At 38.1% G+C, this 20,397-nt stretch overlaps 1 protein-coding gene across 50 annotated transcripts in view; it reads left to right on the top strand.

Moving 5' to 3' along the window:
• The window catches only part of LOC143877099 (F-box/kelch-repeat protein At1g57790-like), a 40,181-nt gene extending 20,186 nt beyond the window's left edge, over positions 1-19,995 (top strand). For 20 of the 50 annotated variants that reach the window (XM_077378866.1, XM_077378868.1, XM_077378869.1 and 17 more), the window contains 2 exons: positions 3,075-3,999; positions 4,280-5,244. In XM_077378866.1, the coding sequence (XP_077234981.1) occupies positions 3,625-3,999; positions 4,280-5,113 (1,209 nt within the window). In that variant the 5' untranslated portion in view covers positions 3,075-3,624 and the 3' untranslated portion in view covers positions 5,114-5,244. The other 30 variants (XR_013250544.1, XR_013250540.1, XM_077378886.1 and 27 more) reach the window with 13 other exon arrangements.
• Positions 19,996-20,397: the final 402 nt, after the last annotated feature.

The following is a 20,397-nucleotide window of genomic DNA, read 5'->3' as shown; positions in this document are numbered from 1 at the left end:
TTCCCGGGAACGCAAGTGAACAGAGCCTATTGGATGATCAAAACCGGGCAATTCTTGGGGAACTTCGGAGACCATGGGGTTCCACGTACGCAAAATAACTAGTTTGGTTGCTTTGGGACTATGGGGGCTGTGGCGTCCCCTCAGCCCAAGAAAAGGAACCCAAATCAGGGTTCTTCCACGGGTAAACAACCTTCCATTCGAGTTCCTTCATCCCCAAAGTGTCACTTCCCTTCAAACCTCGATCAATACAACTATTTTCTTCTGAATTCCCACCAAATATTTGTACCAATACATTGTGTGTGAGAAAGAGCTAAAACTAGACTTAATATATTCTCGATTACTATACTTCTATAAAGTGAAGCGAGATTAAAACAAAAAAATCTCTAAGTTTCATTTAGACCACTCCTACTTTTTAGAGGAAATGGTTGTGCTTATAAACAAGAAAGAGCTCTCCACGAGATTCCAATAAATATTTACAAGCAAAAGGATCAAATGTGAGTCCTTTCATCATGGGCTCCTCTACTTTCAAGGTAACTTTAGCACGGGGGGGGGGGGGGGGGGGGAGAAACTTCAACAGTTACAAACTATTTACATGTGTAAGGCCATACAACTTTCCTTTGCAGCTCACAAACTGCTCAATATAGGACAAACTAGGGTCATGGAATCTATAGGCATATCTCTTCCATTTAATATCACCTCGCCGAAAAAAGAGAAAGAATGAAGCATCTTCTTCTGTAATAAAAAGGATCATCTAATTGGGATCAGTTGGGGGCAATGGCAGAAACCCTCTGACTCTTCCTCGAAGTAGAGTCCGTGATCGAAGAACTGACATATGATACATATTTTACTTGTAAATATCTATTGGAATCTCGTGGAGAGCTCTTTCTTGTTTATAAGCACAACTATGTCTACACCAAGACATTCCTCTGTTTTTTTATTTTCAAATTGGATTTTTGTAAAATGAAGTGGGTGAAGGTGGAAAGCATAGGTGCCAATTGTATCTTCTTCTTAGGTATTGGCAGTGGTTGTGTTTCTTCCACGACGAATACGCGGCTAAAGGGCGACGTTATCTACTTATTGAACTCCGAGGATAACGCCTTTTACGCATTCGACTTAGAAGATGGAAGTCTCTCGGTCAATTTGTGTGGCGAAGTCAGTGACAATGTTTGTGACACCCAATTTTGGCTACTACCCCACATCTCTTTTGGTTATGTAAGTCAACACTTATGTAAACTTAGCACTTATTTTCTTCCTCCTTGATATGCTCTTATCTTCTCCTGCATTATCTCTTTTACATTGTATTCATCTCTTGACCGCCTTGGGCTAGATTTGCCTTTTCTTTAAATATATCTATCACCATTTAAAACAAAATATTAAAATTATAGAAAACTTCATCTCACTGCTGTTTGAGATCTTGTGATGATTTTATATTTAATAGACATTGTGCTAGAGCAGTCTAATCTAAGCTTTGTTGTGCTTGAAGGTCCCATCAAGCGACAGTGAGCTAGAAAGCACAAAGGAAGGAAATGCAAAGAGTAAGGAGACTAAGCAAGGACCCTCCACCACCATCACCATCATCATAAGCGAGTTTGACAAGATGGATGTGAAAGAGAGAAATTGGTTAGAGCTTCCAGATGACATTGTAGAGTTGACCAGATCACGTTTATTTCTAAGTAGAGATCACATCCATTTCAGTTCCGTCTTCAAGAGTTGGAGATTGATCAACCCTCTTTTACATTTACCTAGGAGACCACTGCTCTTGTTCACCCACAAAAGAGACGGTCTGTGGAAGTTCTTTGACCCCTCATATAACAAGATTTATGACTTTGCCATCTCCCACCTAAAGGATACTGTATTCCATTTCTCCAAGGACGGCTGGTTGCTCCTATCTCGATCACCCCTCCCCAATTTTTCCTTTTTCTTGTTTAATCCCTTTACGAACGAAAATGTTTCTCTCCCTCTTTTTTGGCCATCTAAAAATCATTCTACACATTTTAAGCCCTATGGCTTTTCATTCTCATCTCAGCCCATGTTGCCAGACTTCATTGTTTTCTACATTTGGGCAAATGGTTATTCGGTCTATATCTACATCTATCGTCAAAATGGCAATACATGGACTCAAAAGGAATACAAAAGCCTTCTGCATTTCGAGGTTGGTCATAACAATCCTGTTTATCTTGATGGGCTTTTCTATTGTTTGGCTCTCGACGGGAGGTTGGGGTTTTTTTTATCCTAGCAAGTCCACTTGGACAGTTCTTGACAAGTCGAAAGGGGTCAACTTCGAGAGGTCTAAGGCGTTTACAGCTGAGAACTATATGGTAGAGTCCAATGGAGAGCTGCTATTAGCGTTCGCAGATCATATCAAAGGATCAGTTCGTGTTTTTCAGTTAGACTGTTGTGAGAAGTGGTTGGTGGAAGCAAAAGACTTAAGCAATCAAACACTATTTGTCAGTCAAGGAAGTTCCCTTTCTGTAGCTGCAACGAAAAGAGGGATGGAGAATAGGATATATTTTCCCATGTCTCACTGTGATTTTACTGACAGCTGCTTGTCTTACTTTATGAAGTCAGAGCCTACTGCATTAAATTTCCACAAGTCCAAGAGATATGTTGATAGCATTTGGATTTACAACCCAAGAGATTGATTTTCCTAGTGGAAAAGTTGAATTGGTATTAAACTAATGTGATTAGTTTTGTTGTTAAGTTTATTGCAGGTGTTTTTTGAGAAGTCTTGAGTTCAAACTTTGTGGAAACAATAGAATATTATCGTGTACCATTGCATTTGGCCTTTTGTTTCCTTCCACTTTTTCAAAGAAAAGATGTAACAGAGATGGTTTTGTTATTTATTATTAGTAGATCCTAACCCAAATGTTTTGGGTTTTATATGGTATTTTGTCTGTGATAGTTGGTTTTGTTATTTACTTTTTATTTTTTTTCTCGGTGATAGTTGGTTTTACAGTGCTTTTTTTTTTTGAGTGTGGATTTCTATGCTTATCTAGGGTTTGGTATTGCTTTCTGTTGTTATTGCCAAATTGATTGTTTATTCTTGTCTCTGTTTTTTTTTTTTTTGCGGGAAGGAAAATATGGAATTGGTGAAATTTGAGGGCTGCTTCGCATCTCCTGAAACAGCTCCTTGGCTTGTCTTTCCTTTGAAAAAAAGCCAACTGTTCTTGAGCATATCCAATGGGAATGTGATGTGAGAAATATACGCTCTTGGAATAAAGTGTGGGTTTCCTCTCATGGGTGGTTAGTGATTGAGGATAAGCAACACTTTTTACTGCTTCTGCAACGTATGTCCATGGAGATGATCAAGATACCTCCACCAGAATTGAATATGCAAGATAGTCGTTACAAATGCTTTCTGCCATTGCCCCCAACCAATCCCAATTGGCTCACCTTTTTTATGCATCAAGATTGCCCACTCGTCCTTTTTCGGCAAGGTGATACTAAATGGGAGGTATCGCTATAGAGCGCCCGTTATTCAGCATGTTGTCAGCCTCAAAGGAAAGTTTTATGCCCATACACATAGAGATAGACTTGCAGTTGTTGAAAATTTCCCCCATCCTCAAGTTACCTTGCTCGAAGTAGAGCCCGTGATCGAAGAACTGATATATGGAGAACTGATATATGGACCTTTTACTTGTAAATATCTATTGGAATCTCATGGAGAGCTCTTTCTTGTTTAGGCACAACTATTACGACACCAAGACATTCCACAGTTTTTTTGTTTTCAAGATGGATTTTTGTAAAATGATGTGGGTGAAGGTGGAAAGCATACGTGCCGATTGTATCTTCTTCTTAGGTATTGGCAGTGGTTGTGTTTCTTACACGACGAATACGCGGCTAAAGGGTGACGTTATCTACTTCTTTAACTCCGAGGATAACGCCTTTTACGCATTCGACTTAGAAGATGGAAGTATCTCGGTCAATTTGTGTGACCAAGTTGGTGACAATGTTTGTGACGCCCAATTTCGGCCACAACGCCCCATCTCTTTTGGTTATGTAAGTCAACACTTATTAAAACTTTGCACTTATTTTCTTCCTCCTTGATTTGCTCTTTTCTTCTCCTGCATTATCTCACTTCCGTTGTACTCATCTCTTGACCGCCTTGGTCTAGGGATTTGACTTTTCTTTAAATATATCTGTCACCATGTTTTTAAAAAACAATTAAAATTATAGAAAACTTCATCTCACTACTGTGTGAGATCTTGTGAGGATTTTATATTTAATAGACATTGTGCTAGAGCAGTCTAATCTAATCTAAGCTTTGTTGTGCTTGAAGGTCCCATCAAGCGACAGTGAGCTAGAAAGCACAAAGGAAGGAAATGCAAAGAGTATGGAGACTGAACAAGGACCCTCCACCACCATCACCATCACCAGAACCGAGTTTGACAAGATGGATGTGGAAGAGAGAAATTGGTTAGAGGTTCCAGATAACATTGTAGAGTTGACCAAGTCATGTTTATTTCTAAGTAGAGATCACATCCATTTCAGTTCGGTCTTCAAGAGTTGGAGATTGATCAACCCTCTTGGACATTTATCTAGGAGACCACTGCTCTTGTTCACCCACAAAGGAGACGGTCTGTGCAAGTTCTTTGACCCCTCATATAACAAGATTTATGACTTTGCCATCTCCCACCTAAAGGATACTGTTTTCCATTTCTGCAAGGACGGCTGGTTGCTCCTAGCTCGACGACCACCCCACCCCAATTTTTCCTTGTTCTTGTTTAATCCCTTTACGAACGAAAAGGTCTCTCTCCCTTTTTTTTGGGCATCTAAAAAATATTTTACACATTTTATGCCTTATGGTTTTTCATTCTCATCTCAGCCCATGTTGTCAGACTTCATTGTTTTCTACATTTGCGCCTGTGATTATTCTGTCTTTATCTACATCTATCGTCACAATGGCAAAACATGGACTAAAAACGAATACAAAAGCCATCTGGATTTCCAGGTTGGTCATAACAATCCTGTTAATCATGATGGGCTTTTCTATTGTTTGGCTCTGGACGGGAGGTTGGGGTTTTTTTATCCTAGCAAGTCCGCTTGGACAGTTCTTGACAAGCCGAAAGGGGTCAACTTCGAGAGGTCTCAGGCGTTTACAGCTGAGAACTAGATGGTAGAGTCCAATGGAGAGCTGCTATTAGCGTTCACAGATTATATCAAAGGTTCGGTTCGTGTTTTTCAGTTAGACCGTTGTGAGAAGCGTTTGGTGGAAGCGAAAGACTTGAGCAATCAAACACTATTTGTGAGTCAAAGAAGATCCCTTTCTGCAGCTGCAACGAAAAGAGGGATGGAGAACATGATATATTTTCCCATGTATCACTGTGATTTTACTGACGGCTGCTTGTCCAACTTTGGTGAGGGACACGTCAGAGAGATGCAGTGACGAAGAAGACTCAAATATCAGATCTGAGAGCCTTTGGTGGTGGGTTTGTGTAATATCCGGTAAAAATAACAGTTATTCTGCATAAAAACTATTCACATGTTACTATTCCCCTCAGTTTAGAGCAGCCAGGAAGAGAAAATGAAGAAAGAGAAAGAAAAGGGAGGAAGAGAGGGAGAAGAAAAGGCTAGGAGAATCACTTCTCCCTGATCGTTGTCATCTTCAAGGTCAACCATCTTCAAATTCCCACTTCTCAGGTTTGATAAGGCTGGTGATAACTAGACTCGACTGGTATCTTTTCTCAATGAAAGTGATAGGGATATGATTATATGTTGTTTTATTCAGATATTTCTCAATGAAAGTGACTGGTATCTTAACCCTCCGCTGTGTAATTGCATGAATAAATATGTTTTGTTGTCCGTAGCGATCCGTGCAGTAAAAATTCGGATCGTTACAGTTGGTATCAAAGCAGGACCTTCCATCTAGTACGATGTGCCAACGAGGACGTTGGGCCCTTTAAGGGGGGTGGATTCTGGCAGTCCCACATCGGAAAGGGAGGAAAAGTTGCTGGGCTATATATAGCTTGTTTTTAGAAAAAGCTAATTAGTAGGAGCAGTTTTCACTGAATTAATAGGAATTTCAAAAGCTAATTAATAGTGGTGTCTCTAAAAAAAACTTGAGGGTGCCAACGAGGACGTTGGGCCCTTTAAGGGGGGTGGATTCTGATAGTCCCACATCGGAAAGGGAGGCAAAGTTGCTGGGCTATATATAGCTTATTTTTAGAAAAAGCTAATTAGTAGGAGCAGTTTTCACTGAATTAATGGGAATTTCAAAAGCTAATTAATAGTGGTGTCTCTAAAAAAAACTTGAGGGTGCCAACGAGGACGTTGGGCCCTTTAAGGGGGGTGGATTCTGATAGTCCCACATCGGAAAGGGAGGAAAAGTTATGGGCTATATATAGCTTATTTTTAGAAAAAACTAATTAGTAGGAGCAGTTTTCACTGAATTAATAGGAATTTCAAAAGCTAATTAATAGTGGTGTCTCTAAAAAAACCTTGAGGGTGATTTTCTCTCTTGGAAGATTTGTTTAGTGTCAAAATTAATAACCTAATTAATAGGGGCATGTTTCACATGAACATAATTACTAGGAGACGATTAGGTTACTTGAACCAAAAGAATGCTTTATAACTTATTTCTAGAAAAAGCTAATTAATAGGAGTAGTTTTGAGTCCAATAATCAGTTGTGGACTAAAATCCAAACCAAACGTGGCCTTAGCTTTATATATCAAATCATGCAACAATTTCATTAAATAATTTGTTTTTCATTGTTGAATGTGAACTGTGGCCTGTATGTATTTTTTTTTTTTTGCCCACAAAAATGCACAGATTATTGGATGTTCAAATTAAGTAATTGACGTAATTTTTAGGCCATAGGAACATCTAAAGCAAGGCCTATCAAGTGGATGGACGGTTCAGATTATTGACAGGCGGGTGCCTACTATGCTGTAGGCCCCCAATGACCACGTAATTTGACTATGGAACCATTTGTGCTTAAGGGGTGAGATTAACAAATAGTAGCCTAGAATTTGTTAACATGCTCTTAAGTTTCTATACCCGATCTACTTCAAAAAAAACCTAGGTGGGAAAAACGTACTTGGGAGGGTGAGGCGTTTCTTGTTTGGCAGGACAGGGGAAAAGGAAGGAGAGATATTCAAAACATACAAAACGCCCAACAAAAAGGACAATTTCCCCATTCTTGCAGATGTTATTAGGGGTACTGGTACGTACTGAGCTATGAAGCACGGGTACGGGTACGGGGTGCGGGTACGACACGACACTGGTATGTGGGTACTTGATTTGCCAAAAAAAACGGGTGCAGGTACGCTCGGGTACGCCGAATATAATTATATATTTTAAATTTTTATTATATATTTATAAATATTTTCAAAAATAATTGTAGAGCAATCAAATAACAATAACATCACCAAAATGGAAAATTCTAATATTACTCTTCATTTCATAAGTGATTAAGTTCTATATTTCATAACATGATGCATCAATACATCATTCATTAGAAAAAAAGTCTGTCGCCAGTGTGTTGACCAATGCCTGACAAGATGAATAATTTTTAGAGACCAAATTATGAGATTTTTTTACCGGACTTTTGAGATTTAATAACGTTTGGACACGATAGATTTTATGAATTTTTAAAATTTGAAAAATACCCCACCGTTTGGAAGTTAAGAAAGTTAAAATTTTGACCCGACCATTTTTCTTTGAATTTTGTACTAGAACAGGGGAGTTGACTTTTTTTCCTTTTAGATTTGGGTCTTGAAACTATTTTTAATAAATCCAAATGGGGGGTATTCCGTTATTTACATGTAAATCTTAAGCAGCAGGAAGAAGCAGGACGTGTCGGTTACCCGTGGGTGCGCACCCGACACGCACCCAACAACCAAAATTATTATTTTTTTCTTTTTAAAATGGGGTATGTACCCAGGATGTACTCGGGGCGTATCCAGATGTACCCGCACACCATACGTGTCGGGTACGGGTGCGGGAGCCCCGGGAGAGTACCCGTGCTTCCTAGGTACTGAGGATGATTCCTCTGCTTTTTTGACATACCTATAGTGAATCAAACAGATAAAAAACAGAAAAGTTGAGATAGGTTTATCGGAGGAAACCTTGCCTCTGAAACACAAAGTGTTTGCTTGAATTTATTTCCATGGCTAACCTCTCAGGTAGTTTCATTATTTATACATAGCTTCCCCAACGTTCAATACAAGATTTTTAGCCAACAAAATAGATCCACTAACACCTTGACTCTACCCACTCACCATACGTAGCATAAATCCCTACAAACTAGGAAGATAAAGATGGACTCTATCTGCATTGCATGTGATAATCACATGTTTTATTTAAAAACTAAATGAAATACCCAAAATGCCAGACTTATATGTTACGCATGTAACAGGTACATTCTAACATGCACCTGACTACATCCAAGCCCTGTTTAGCCAATCAAATGAACGGTTTGGATCATTATCACTGCCCTACCTTATAATGGGAAATATTGTGGGCAGTTTTTATTTTCATCTCCCGCCCCCTCAGAACGAGATTTTTGTAGATGATTCTCAACCCTTGTCATTCTCATCACCTCTCTCTCCCTCCTGAAAACGGAAACGAAAACGAATCATCCTCTGTGGTGAGTTTCTTTTTCTTGTTTAGTTACTTTTACATTTTTTTATCGTATGGATTTATGCTTTTCTATGGTTTTGAATTTTCTTTTGCCAATCTCGACTTTTAAAAAAAAAAACGATTTTGTTATTTTTATTGCTATTAAATCTATCTTCCTGCAAAAGAAACGATCATTTTAATGACTATTATGGGTTCTTTCAGTGACTTTTTACTTTTTATTTTTTTTCTCAGTGATAGTTTTTTTTTTTTTTTGGATTTCTATGCTTATCTAGGGTTTGGTATTACTTTCTGTTGTTATTGCCAAATTGATTATTTAATTTGCTCTATGGTGAATTTCTTTTCCTTTTTTTAGTTACTTTTACAGTTTTTTCTTTTTTTTATCGTATGGATTTATGCTTATCTAAGGTTTTGAATTTTCTTTTGCCAATCGCCCACGATTTGAAAAAAAAATTGATTTTGTTATTTTTATTGCTATTAAATCTCTCTTCCTGCAAAAAACGATTTCAATGATATTATCTTAACATTTTAAGGACGATTATGGGTTCTTTCAGCAACTTTTTATTTTTTTCTCGGTGATAGTTGGTTTTACAGGGTTTTTTGTTTTGTTTTAGAGTGTGGATTTCTATGCTTATCCAGGGTTTTGTATTGCTTTCTGTTGTTATTGCCAAATTGATTATTTAATTTACTCTCACTTCTTGTCTCTGTTTTTTTTTTTTTTTTTTGCGGGAAGGAAAATATGGAATTGGTGAAATCTGAAGGCTGCTTCCCATCTATTGAAACAGCTCCTTGGCTTGTCTTCTTTTGAAAGAAAGCCAACTATTCTCGAGCATATCCAAAGGGAAATGTGATGTGAGAAATATACGCCCTTGGAATAAAGTGTGGGTTTCCTCTCAGGGGTGGTTAGTGATTGAGGATGAGCAACGCTCTTTACTGCTTCTGCAACCTATGTGCATGGAGATGATTAAGATACCTCGACCAGAATTGAATATGCACGATAGTCGTTGCAAATGTTTTTGCCATTGCCCCCAACCGATCCCAATTAGGTCATCTTTTTTATGCATCAAGATTGCCAAATCTTTCTCTTTTTTCGTCAAGGTGATACTGAATGCGGGGAATCTACCTATAGAGGGCCTCTTATTCAGCATGTTGTCAGCCTCAAAGGAAAGTTTTATTCCCATCACATAGATATAGACTTGCAGTTGTTGAAAATTTTCCCCATTCTCAATTTACCTTCCTCGAAGTAGAGCCCACGATCAAAGAATTGACATACGGACCTTTTATTTGTAAATATCTATTGGAATCTCGTGGAGAACTCTTTCTTGTTTATAAGCACAACTATCATCACACCAAGACATTCCACAGTTTTTTTGTTTTCAAGATGGATTTTTGTATAATGAAGTGGGTGCAGGTGGAAAGCATAGGTGCCGATTGTATCTTCTTCTTAGGTATTGGCAGTGGTTGTGTTTCTTACATGACAAATGCGCGGCTGAAGATAACACCTTTTACGCATTCGACTTGGAAGATGGAAGTCTCTAGGTCAATATGTGTGGCGAAGTCGGTGACAATGTTTGTGACACCCAATTTTGGCTACTACCACCCATCTCTTTTGTTTATGTAAGTCAACACTTATGAAAACTTAGCACTTATTTTCTTCTTGATTTGCTCTTTTCTTCTCCTACATTATCTCTTTTCCGTTGTACTCATCTCTTGACCGCCTTGGTCTAGGGATTTGCCTTTTCTTTAAATTTATCTATCACCATTTAAAAAAAAAAAAATTATAGAAAACTTCATCTCACTGCTGTTTGAGATCTTGTGATAATTTTATATTTAATAGACATTGTGCTAGAGCAGTCTAATCTAATCTAAGCTTTGTTGTGCTTGGCGCTAGGTGTCCCTAGTAATCAAAAGGGGCAGATATATCACTTCCCTTTGTGAAATTCTAACAATGGTGTCACAATTTGCAAAAATTTATGAAGTCTCTTAAATTTTGTAAATTTTTAACAATACCAGATGAGAGTATGATCACTCGAATTATTAAGAAGATACACAACTAACCATTTGTCAATAGAGTTGTGTGCGTCCTTCCAAATCCTCACAGTGCTTACAACCAACCCAGAGCTGCCGCAGAAACTGGCTCGGATATAATTGATCCATCCCCTCAAACCTCCACTCCTTCACTTATACTCAAACGATGGAATTGGCAAACTAGGCTGATCAAAGCTCTCCAAAATATCTCCGTCTTTCTTGATTACATACTATCTTTCTTAATTACATTCATGATTCTTTAAAGATTATTGCAGACAGCTTGTTGATTATTCAATTGGGTTCCTTGCTATTGATACTTTTATTGAGATATCTTGCATCGATACGGGATTATCTTCATCTTGTTTTCGGTTTCTTGACTGATTGTGGAGCAAGGATGTTGATATTTGAGGGAAATTAAGAAACCAAAATCTTGATTGACAGTGCGTGTGTGTGTGTGTGTGTGTGTGTGGGGGGGGGGGGGGGGGGGGGTTGGTTAAAATCATATTCTTTTTGGGATGCTTGGTTTGATTGTGTATAGCATTGGATTTGATCATTGGCAATTATTTGGAGATGAGTTTACATATTGCTGGGTTATTATCACATATTATTGGTTCTTGGCTCCTTCATATTTTCAAGTAGTTGATATTCCATATTTGGGCTTGTTGATGTTGGAACTGTGTCCCATGTTGATTATTGAGATTGGTATGAAAGATTCCTAGGCCCATATAAAGTGGTACCAGAGCTTCGAGTCACGGGTCTCTTCCAAGTTGTATCACAGCATCCCTCCAAAGATGAAGAGTTTCCCATGCAATCCTCTGATGTACATGATCAATTGATATTTTTTGTCTTTATTGACTTTGGGACGTCTATTTTTTGTTGCTCATTTCTCGATATGATTTACATTAATCGTCTGGCCATTGATAGGTCCCTGCCAGTGAGTAATAAGTTATCATATAGTGAGTAATAAGTTATCATATACGTCCTTTACTGAACCCTTTCTCTTTTTTTTTATCTTTTTGGGTCAGTTTAATAACCTTGTTTAAGAGAGGTATTGTTGGTCTGTTTCCCTCCCGATCCCTTATTAAATTGCCATCACTCAAATGTGGACAGCATGAGATTGACATCCAAAGTTTTGTGTTAGTAGACTTGTGCACTTGATTTGTGGGGCATTTCATTGCAGTTATGAGATAATTGAATAGCCATCTAAGAGAGGTTCTTTGTTAGTCACTCTATCGATCTCATTGCAGTTATGAGATAGTTGAATAAACATGAGGCTTTGATAGTCAGTTAGTCACTCTCTTGTTCTTCTCGCTCCTTCTCTCTTCTTCTATTTTTCTTGCAACAAAGAAATAAAAATATTGATTAATAAGAGACTGCAAAATGCAAGAAAAAGACGACTTTCCTAACTAAAGAGAGTAACAATCACCTACAATCTAGCTTAAAAATGACAACTTTATAATGTAATGGTTGTAGTGAATCTGAGCTGTTGTATGGGACCAATCAGAGCTTTCAGGAGTGCCTCATTGCATGGGACCAATCCAAGGTGGTTGGACAACGAGAAAAAAAAGTGCAACGTTCCTCTTGATACCCCCTAGTATGAACTGGATATCTATATTATTGTATTGAATAGTAGATAATAGTTTTAGGGCTGCTTTGGATGTCACCAAAACGAGACCTTATTTGCAAATAAAATTATCTAAAGTTTGTAGAATGCTGGCTATAGAGAAAGGTCTATCTACAGAAGCAAGGTCTGCTTATGCACCTCAAACACGCATACATGTCTCCAAGGTTCTGAAAATTGGAATCGAATCGTATATAGTAACAGGGTTCGAATTGTAAATCATAAGATTTTTTTTTCATATTTATATATAAAGACAAGAAAAGCTACTGAAAATATAAAAAGGTCAGAAACAAGAATAAACTGAGTAATTATCTGTTTTCCATTCAAAAGCATTAAACTAAATATAAAATTCTATGATTAGTAAAGCAAAGCACAAACTATATTCATGATACAATAAATCACTAAACAAAATACAAACTATATTCATCAAACAATAAATTCCATATTGCAATCACAATCAGTTCTCAAAACCCAAAACAAATAGTACCTAAATAATTGAGTTTGCAGTTAGCATTCCTTTTTAAGTTAATCTTATTTACAAATGGGATAATAACACCTCTCCTTGGAAGCCATTAACTATATTATTTCTAAAAAGACAAGGTGTTAAATAATAAAAGACATGGTGAATTAGGGCAATTACCAAATGTGACAGTGCAAACGTCAATAGACCTCTTGTTACCGTCATTTTTATAAAAACTTTCATTTTTTTCGAGGCAAAATTATTATGGAAAATTTGAGGAATGATAGAGGCAATTACTATCATTCCTCTGAAACATCATATTAGTAAAAAATATAAATACAAAATAAATAAAAGCAGGAAATCAGTTCGCAAGGTTTCGCGTTTAAAAAGTGGTAGCCCCACTTTTCTTGGCCGCACATGTGCCACATTGGCATGATCGAGTCTGTTGATCTGACCGGAGACCCCAAATCCGGCCGATTTCTATTGACCCCATCTTGATTGGTTGATCCTAGCCATTTGATCCATCAAGCCTAGTTTTTCCTTCAGCCAAGAAAAGCTAAAACCATTGATTTTCCTAAGCCTTGATTTGCAAATGATATGTGCGTTCAGCATGAGACTAGAACCATATGGGTTGACTCGTGCTGGCTTACAAGATCAACAGTCTCAAATACACGTCCCCTTGTGGGACCCAAAAATTGATTGTTAGAATTTTAATCGGATCAATTCTAACAATCAATTCACGATCGCCCAATTAAGGGACTGTAGACCCCCATTTTGACCTGACCCAAATTTCCCAAAAATTGAATAAATCCCAAAAATCTGAGTCCCGAAACCAAATTTTCGAGTCTCAAATGTCAAGTTTCAAGTGCCTGAAGCATCTTCCCGAAATTTCAGAAGAACCGAGCCTTCAATGCAAAAGAACCCGAAAAATATGTCTCTACAAATCATTGTTGGAACCCTTAGAAGCCTGGATGATCCCCAGAACTCCTGATGCCCCGTTTAATCGCCCAAATTCTCTGAAACTTATGAAATTTACGAAATATCCCAGAATTTTGGTGTTGGCACCCCCCTGTTTGGCCCTCGGGCTCTGATGTATATTGGCACACTCATATTTTTATATTTTCACTAACCCGGCTGGTTTTGGGATTTAAAGGAATATCAAATGGTCTTTACATTTAAAAAATAAAAAATAAAAATAAAATAATACTCCACAAGTGAGAAAAGGCAAGCCAGGAGAGTGTAATTATCAAAATAGGGGCGTGTCAATATCATTTCCCTGGAAAAATATCTAGGGGAAAATATTTCGCCCTTTGCCCTTCCTTGCTTAGACCCCCCTGTAGCGCAAACAAAATATGCTAAGAAGGGCTGTCCGAGGAAGAAAGGGGAGGCATATATATTTTCCCTTTTTAGAAGAGGGGAGTGAAACAATCAAGTATGGGTGCCCATTGATAGGAAGAAAAGGCAAGTAGAGCCTCATGGTAGGAGGTTGTAAAATCACCTTACCCTAAGGATATTTTAGTAAAAGGAGTATTCCTTCCCCTACAAGTAATGAACATGGGCTGTTGGATCAAAAGGGTGAGGTGTAGGGCTGGATTAGAGTAGAAGACTCTAGATCTTTAGGGTTTATAAGATTGCGTTAGGGCAAAGACAAGGATCAAGGGCTAGGGGTAATCAAGAAGAATAGGATACCAAATGGAGGGTGGGGATTAGATTAAAAAAGAAAAGAAAAACTGAATATAAAACTAAGAGGAGAGCTCATGGACCGGAGGATTTTCTTTTCATTTTTCAAGGAGGCTCGACCATTTTTGCAGAAAAAAAAAGAGGGAAAAAATACAGAGAGGAGAAGGAGATAGAGAGAGGAGTGAAACAATCAAGTATGGGTGCCTATTGATAGGAAGAAAAGGCAAGTAGAGCCTCATGGTAGGAGGTTGTAAAATCACCTTACCCTAAGGATATTTTAGTAAAAGGAGTATTCCTTCCCCTACAAGTAATGAACATGGGCTGTTGGATCAAAAGGGTGAGGTGTAGGGCTGGATTAGAGTAGAAGACTCTAGATCTTTAGGGTTTCTAAGATTGCATTAGGGCAAAGACAAGGATCAAGGGCTAGGGGTAATCAAGAAGAATAAGATACCAAATGGAGGGTGGGGATTAGATTAAAAAAGAAAAGAAAAACTGAATATAAAACCAAGAGGAGAGCTCGTGAACCGGAGGATTTTCTTTTCATTTTTCGAGGAGGCTCTTTGTACGAAGGTTTGTTTTCATTTGATAATAAGAGTAAACACATTTGTACGAAGGTTTGTTTTCTTCATTTTCCTCCTATACAGTTTACATTCAAATGGTTTTCTAATACCGAGTTTCCAAAGTAGTTGACAATAGAATAAAACCTTTGGGTACAACTGATTGATATGTGACTGGTTCCATTTGCACCTTTTGAATATATGGTGATCTCTTTCTAGCTCATTTTGGTGATGTTCCATTATATGCCATGTATTAGCACTTGAATTGGTATGACACCTGTGTAATTCAGCAAGCAAGGTTGTGGAATAGCAGCGGTACCCAGATGTATTTGTAATTCTATCAAGGGATCTTAATATATACACGCTACATCCCAATCACAGAACGATATAGTACAATTACCAGCAACGACTCACCTGGTACCACCATGCGCTGCATAGAACAGTTGCATCATTGATAATAAGTGTATAAATAAGCCTTGAATTGAGTAATCCAGAACTTAATTCTGTCTCCAATTTAATTACAAGGTAGCTTCTTAAATGATGCCATAAATCCACTCGATGAACAATACACTTGGGAAAAAGAACGTGATCAAATTGACTCTAAACTAAAAAGATTTTGGAAAGAAAAAGTAAATCATAGGGGAAAAGATCATACTCAAAATGACTCTAAACTAAAAAAAAAAATTGGAAACAAAAAGTAAAACATAGGGAATCATCTTGCTACCCTCCACGTATCTATACTATCTATATAAAGCTGGATGTGGTACGCTGAGGGTGCCACGTGGCACCCCTCTGCAAACCGCATTCAGCCCTCTTTTTTTTTAACGCAAAAAACCCAAACTGTTGTGGCTATTCGACAATTGTAATCCATTTCTAACGTTCCATAAATACCGATTGGCTCTTCTTATTTCCAATGCATAACGTTTCTCCTATATTTATAGTTTATACATCCGGAATTTCGGAAATCACTCGCTACTGGGAATTTCAAATGTCACTTTCATATCACGTATTCTCTTACTAATTACCCATAAAATCGGACTTTCTATCTAATCTATCTCTAAACGCGTGGGAAGGAGACTTTTTCTCAAAGCATCCTAAAATCTCTCCCTCTCTCTCTCTCTCTCTCTCAATAGTTAGATTTAGTTGCTTCTCTACATCACAGAAATTTAGTAGACGGTGAACAGTTAGAGCAGTAGGTTTTTACTGTTCAGAAAATAAAAAATATTGGATAGTTTGCACTTCTTGATCAGACTGATATGCAGGATTTCAATGGTACAAGTAAAAACACACACACACACACACACACACACACACATATATATATAAACATTTATATATATACCTGCACTTTAGATGTACCAGAGCTTGTTTTCTTCTGAAATCCACCATCCATTCCAAAATCTGCAAAGAAGGATGACGACTTGGGCAGTAAAACATAACTAATTGTTTGTGCACTTCCAGAACCATTCTCAGCAGATTGGACATTCTCTACATATTCAAAGCGAGAAGGAAAAGATGTGCCCGATGCACTCAATGTTGTGGTGGCATTAGTTGAGGAGGTCACGGCAGGTGCTGGTTCGTCAGGCTTCTGATCATAGAGGCTTTCACTCGGCTGCATAGAGAAGGTATTCTTCTGTTAACGAAAATGCATCACCTTTTTTGTGTGCAAAACAAATCTAACCATGAAATCCCAATTTAAACTAAAGACTGTGAAGGCCTGTCTGTTTATAATATTCTCTTATTACAGAAATCTTATTAGATATTCAAAAGGACGGATCTACCTTCGTAGTAAGTTTGCGAACACCAAGCCCTCCTGTCTTACTTCCAATCTTCTTTGCACCAATGGGCTTTTTAACAGAACTAGTAACAACTGAATGTGTTGGAGCTTTAGGAGAAGGGGCAATTTCAGGTGTTATAGGCCTCTCAAAGGGATTTTCTTTCGGTGCATCTATAACCTTCACATTAGAAACTCCATTGGCTGTAGGTGTTGACTGGGAAGAAGCAGGCGATGAGGGAGAAATGGTCTCTTCGGCCAAGCTTTTAGCAACTTCCTTTGAAAGTAGTTGCCTGTATAACTCGGCAGCCCTTGATGTATATTTTGCCTCAATCTTGCCTCCATCACTCCATCCATGCTGCTTAAAGAAAACTTGTGCACGGTTATTTCCTCCAAAACTCATCATCTTCAACTGTTCAGGACTCCATGAGTCAAGATTTGTAGACCTGGGAGTCAAATAAAAAAAATCTTACTGGCCTAAGTACAAAATAAATGCAACTCGAATTCCTAAAAGCACTGTATATCATCTTCAACTGTTTAGGACTCCATGAGTCAAGATTTGTAGACCTGGGAGTCAATACAAAACACTGTATATACAAAAAAGCAGTCTGTCTTGTCAGAGACAAAATGTATCAAACAATACGATCCGATGCACACAGACAATGTTATCAAAATCGTAGTTCAAATTGAATAGAATGGATTTGATCCATGCGTTACGAATCAAAAATCAAGATGTATCATACAGTTCCCGTTCAAATCATACGTCTTATTGTAAGTTTAGAGGCTTCTGAAGGGAAATTATAAGGGTTTTGGGACCAAAACCCTATTTTTAGGAGTTCGAGTTGCACTTATGCTTGTTTCTTGGGACTAGGCAAGGAAATATGGGAATACTGATCCCCATTCCAATTTTAAAGATGCTATTAAACAACAGGTAAATATGGATCCAGACTCTCCGATCTTCAAAACAACCCGTTTATTGAGAATTTGAGATTTGAAAAGATAAATGGTGCGTTATGATCTTTCACGCCTATTTCATACTGTTTGTGCCAATACCTACACAGAACTCAAGATAGAGAACAACTTAATATAATGTATCCTGAAGCACTTTAAAAGGTGTATGCCTTAAGGCACACATGCATATGAGGCGTTTTGGGGTATATAGGCTCTTCCATAAATCAAAACAACCTTATATGAGAAAAATAGAAGATTAAGGGTTTTTTTTTTGGATTGGAATGGTTTTTTTTTTTGAATGGTAAAGCTTTTATTAGAAAGAAGCAAGGACCAAGGCAGTCCGAGCAAATAGAGTACAACATGAACAGAACATAAACACAAACGAGATGCCACCATACGGGGCGAAGAAGAAAGAGTTACGGGGGAAGGAGATCAAACATTTCCACACCCCCCTCGAGATACCCTCCCTGGCAAGCCTATTGGCGACTCCATTGGCTGATCACTTAACATGAAGATAGGATATAGTAGCATCACCAACCTGACTTGTATTTCATCAAAGAAAGGCACAAATCTAAAGGGTGGGAGTGGGATCCCTTAAGCCACCGGATAACATTGAGTGAGTTACTTATAAAAAATAAATAAAAATTGAGTGAGTCCCCCTCCACCACCACCTTATTTAAATCAACATCCTTGAGGAACTTTATACCTTGATGAATAGCACGCATTTTGGCTTCATTGGAGCCTGCTATACCAATGGGACCCCTGAATGCCCACCTCACAAACCCATGCTCATCCCTTGAACACCTCCAATTCCTGACGGCCCAGGGTTCCCCATGCTAGACCCATCAAAGTTCAATTTTAGAAAGCCATATGATGGGGAGACCCAATTTTGCGAGAACTTGGGTTCTTATGATTCTCTACAAATTCCCTGCCACCCATACCAAAAATCATAGGCGGATACAAATCTGAAGCAAGGGATAGATATCACCCAAGAGATTGTCAAGGCAATGATCTTATTAAAGATGAAGTCCACTCTCTTTGTGTTTCCTTTGAAGATGCGAGCATTTCGTTCTTTCCACATAACCCAAATTGTTGCTAAAAGACAAAGGTTCCAAAGGATTTTCCCTTTCTTTCTCCATGGAACATTAGACTACCCCTCTAATACTTGGATTGGAATGAATTGTGCTCCTGATAATGCAAAAGGAAGGATTTTGCATGAAAATATACATGGCAAGCAGTTAGAGATCAACCTTGGGGATATGTTTATATTAGAGGTATGAATCATCTCAAATATCACTTTACTGAAACACATCACAGATGAAACCATCTAAATTATATTATCTTTATAGATATTTGAGGTTTAAATGTTTTATTTCTTAAATGAATGATGATTATGCTTAGATAGTGAAGCACAGTTATAGAATTTTTTATTTTTTTGCCATTTTTCTTATTTTTCATTTTATAATTTTCTAGTTTAAAAATCAGAAAATTTGTATGCCTCGCCCATGAGAGGGTTGAATACCTCGCCTTGACACATCCACCATTTGGAATATCAACACCACCAACTTAAAAAGGGGATTTAGATACTAAGGATGGGGATTTTTATGATTCAGCTCAATTTAGGTAGCACAATGTGCTTACGAGGTGGCCCTCCTATATTATAAAAATATTCTGAGCGGCAAGACAGTGCCATTATTTTGCCTTGGGAAAAGATAAACCCACGTTCGCCCGCAAAAATACACATTATGTTTGCATCTTGTGCAGATCTCTATTCTAAAATGGGGGCTGATATCATTTCCCTAAATTAAAAGCAGCTCAATTCTTGTATTCAGTTACCTGATGCCTATGTTTCAATGGGGTTTGTGAAAACAGGTAAAGATAGATAATGGGGTTCTATTCATAGCTGGGAAGAAGAAGAAGAGCGAACAAGGTGAGAAAATAGAAGAGAAGCCAATACGAGTGGAGCGGAGAAGGGTTCGTTATTGGAGAAAATTCACGCTCCCGAAGGATGCCAATCCAGATGATGTGAAGGCCATTTACAAGGACGGAGTTTTGACGGTCACCGTTGACAAGAAGAAGCCTCAACAGGACAGTTCTAAGCCCAAGACCATAGAGGTAGCCCTTTCGTAGAGAAAGGGTCTTGGCATTGTGTCCTCAGTTTCTACTGCGCTGGTATGGGGATGAGTTTTTTTCTAGTATCCAGAGCGTAATCTACTTGCCTCGTGTATGTAAATATGAAATATGTGAATGTAAGTGTGTTGCTTCTTTTTAAAGTATAAAAGATAAATAACGCCTTTCTCCAACAGCTTAAGCTTTTGGAGAAGTTGGTAAGTTAACTTGGTATCAGAGCCAAATGTCTCGAGTTCAAACCTCCAGGATAGCAAAATTCCACATGCGATGGTCGGCCCAAAGTGGGACCACATGTGCCACGTGTTTGCCAAGTGGGCCACATGTGCGTGGGAGTGTTAAAGTATAAAAGATAAATAACGCCTTTCTCCAACAACGCTTTTGGAGAAGTTGGTAAGTTAACTTATTTTTTCCCATGTTAACTTCTTTCCTTGCAAAGCAAACACTACGTTGACAGAATATTTGTAAATGCTACATCAATCCCGAAGGTAATTTAATAGTTTAGACCGTTTATGTTAAGCGCCACCTGCGCCCCAGCTACGTGATCTGATCCGTTGATCCAATTGCATCCATAATTTCCCGGCCAAAATAGAACACCTTGATTGGTCTTATGAAGCCAAA

Source organism: Tasmannia lanceolata, unplaced genomic scaffold (assembly GCF_043159265.1).
Source record: "Tasmannia lanceolata isolate RefF3 unplaced genomic scaffold, GAP_Taslan_0.1 ptg000005l, whole genome shotgun sequence".
In the NCBI taxonomy this organism is placed as follows: domain Eukaryota; kingdom Viridiplantae; phylum Streptophyta; class Magnoliopsida; order Canellales; family Winteraceae; genus Tasmannia; species Tasmannia lanceolata.
This window is presented reverse-complemented; position numbering and strand designations above follow the sequence as displayed.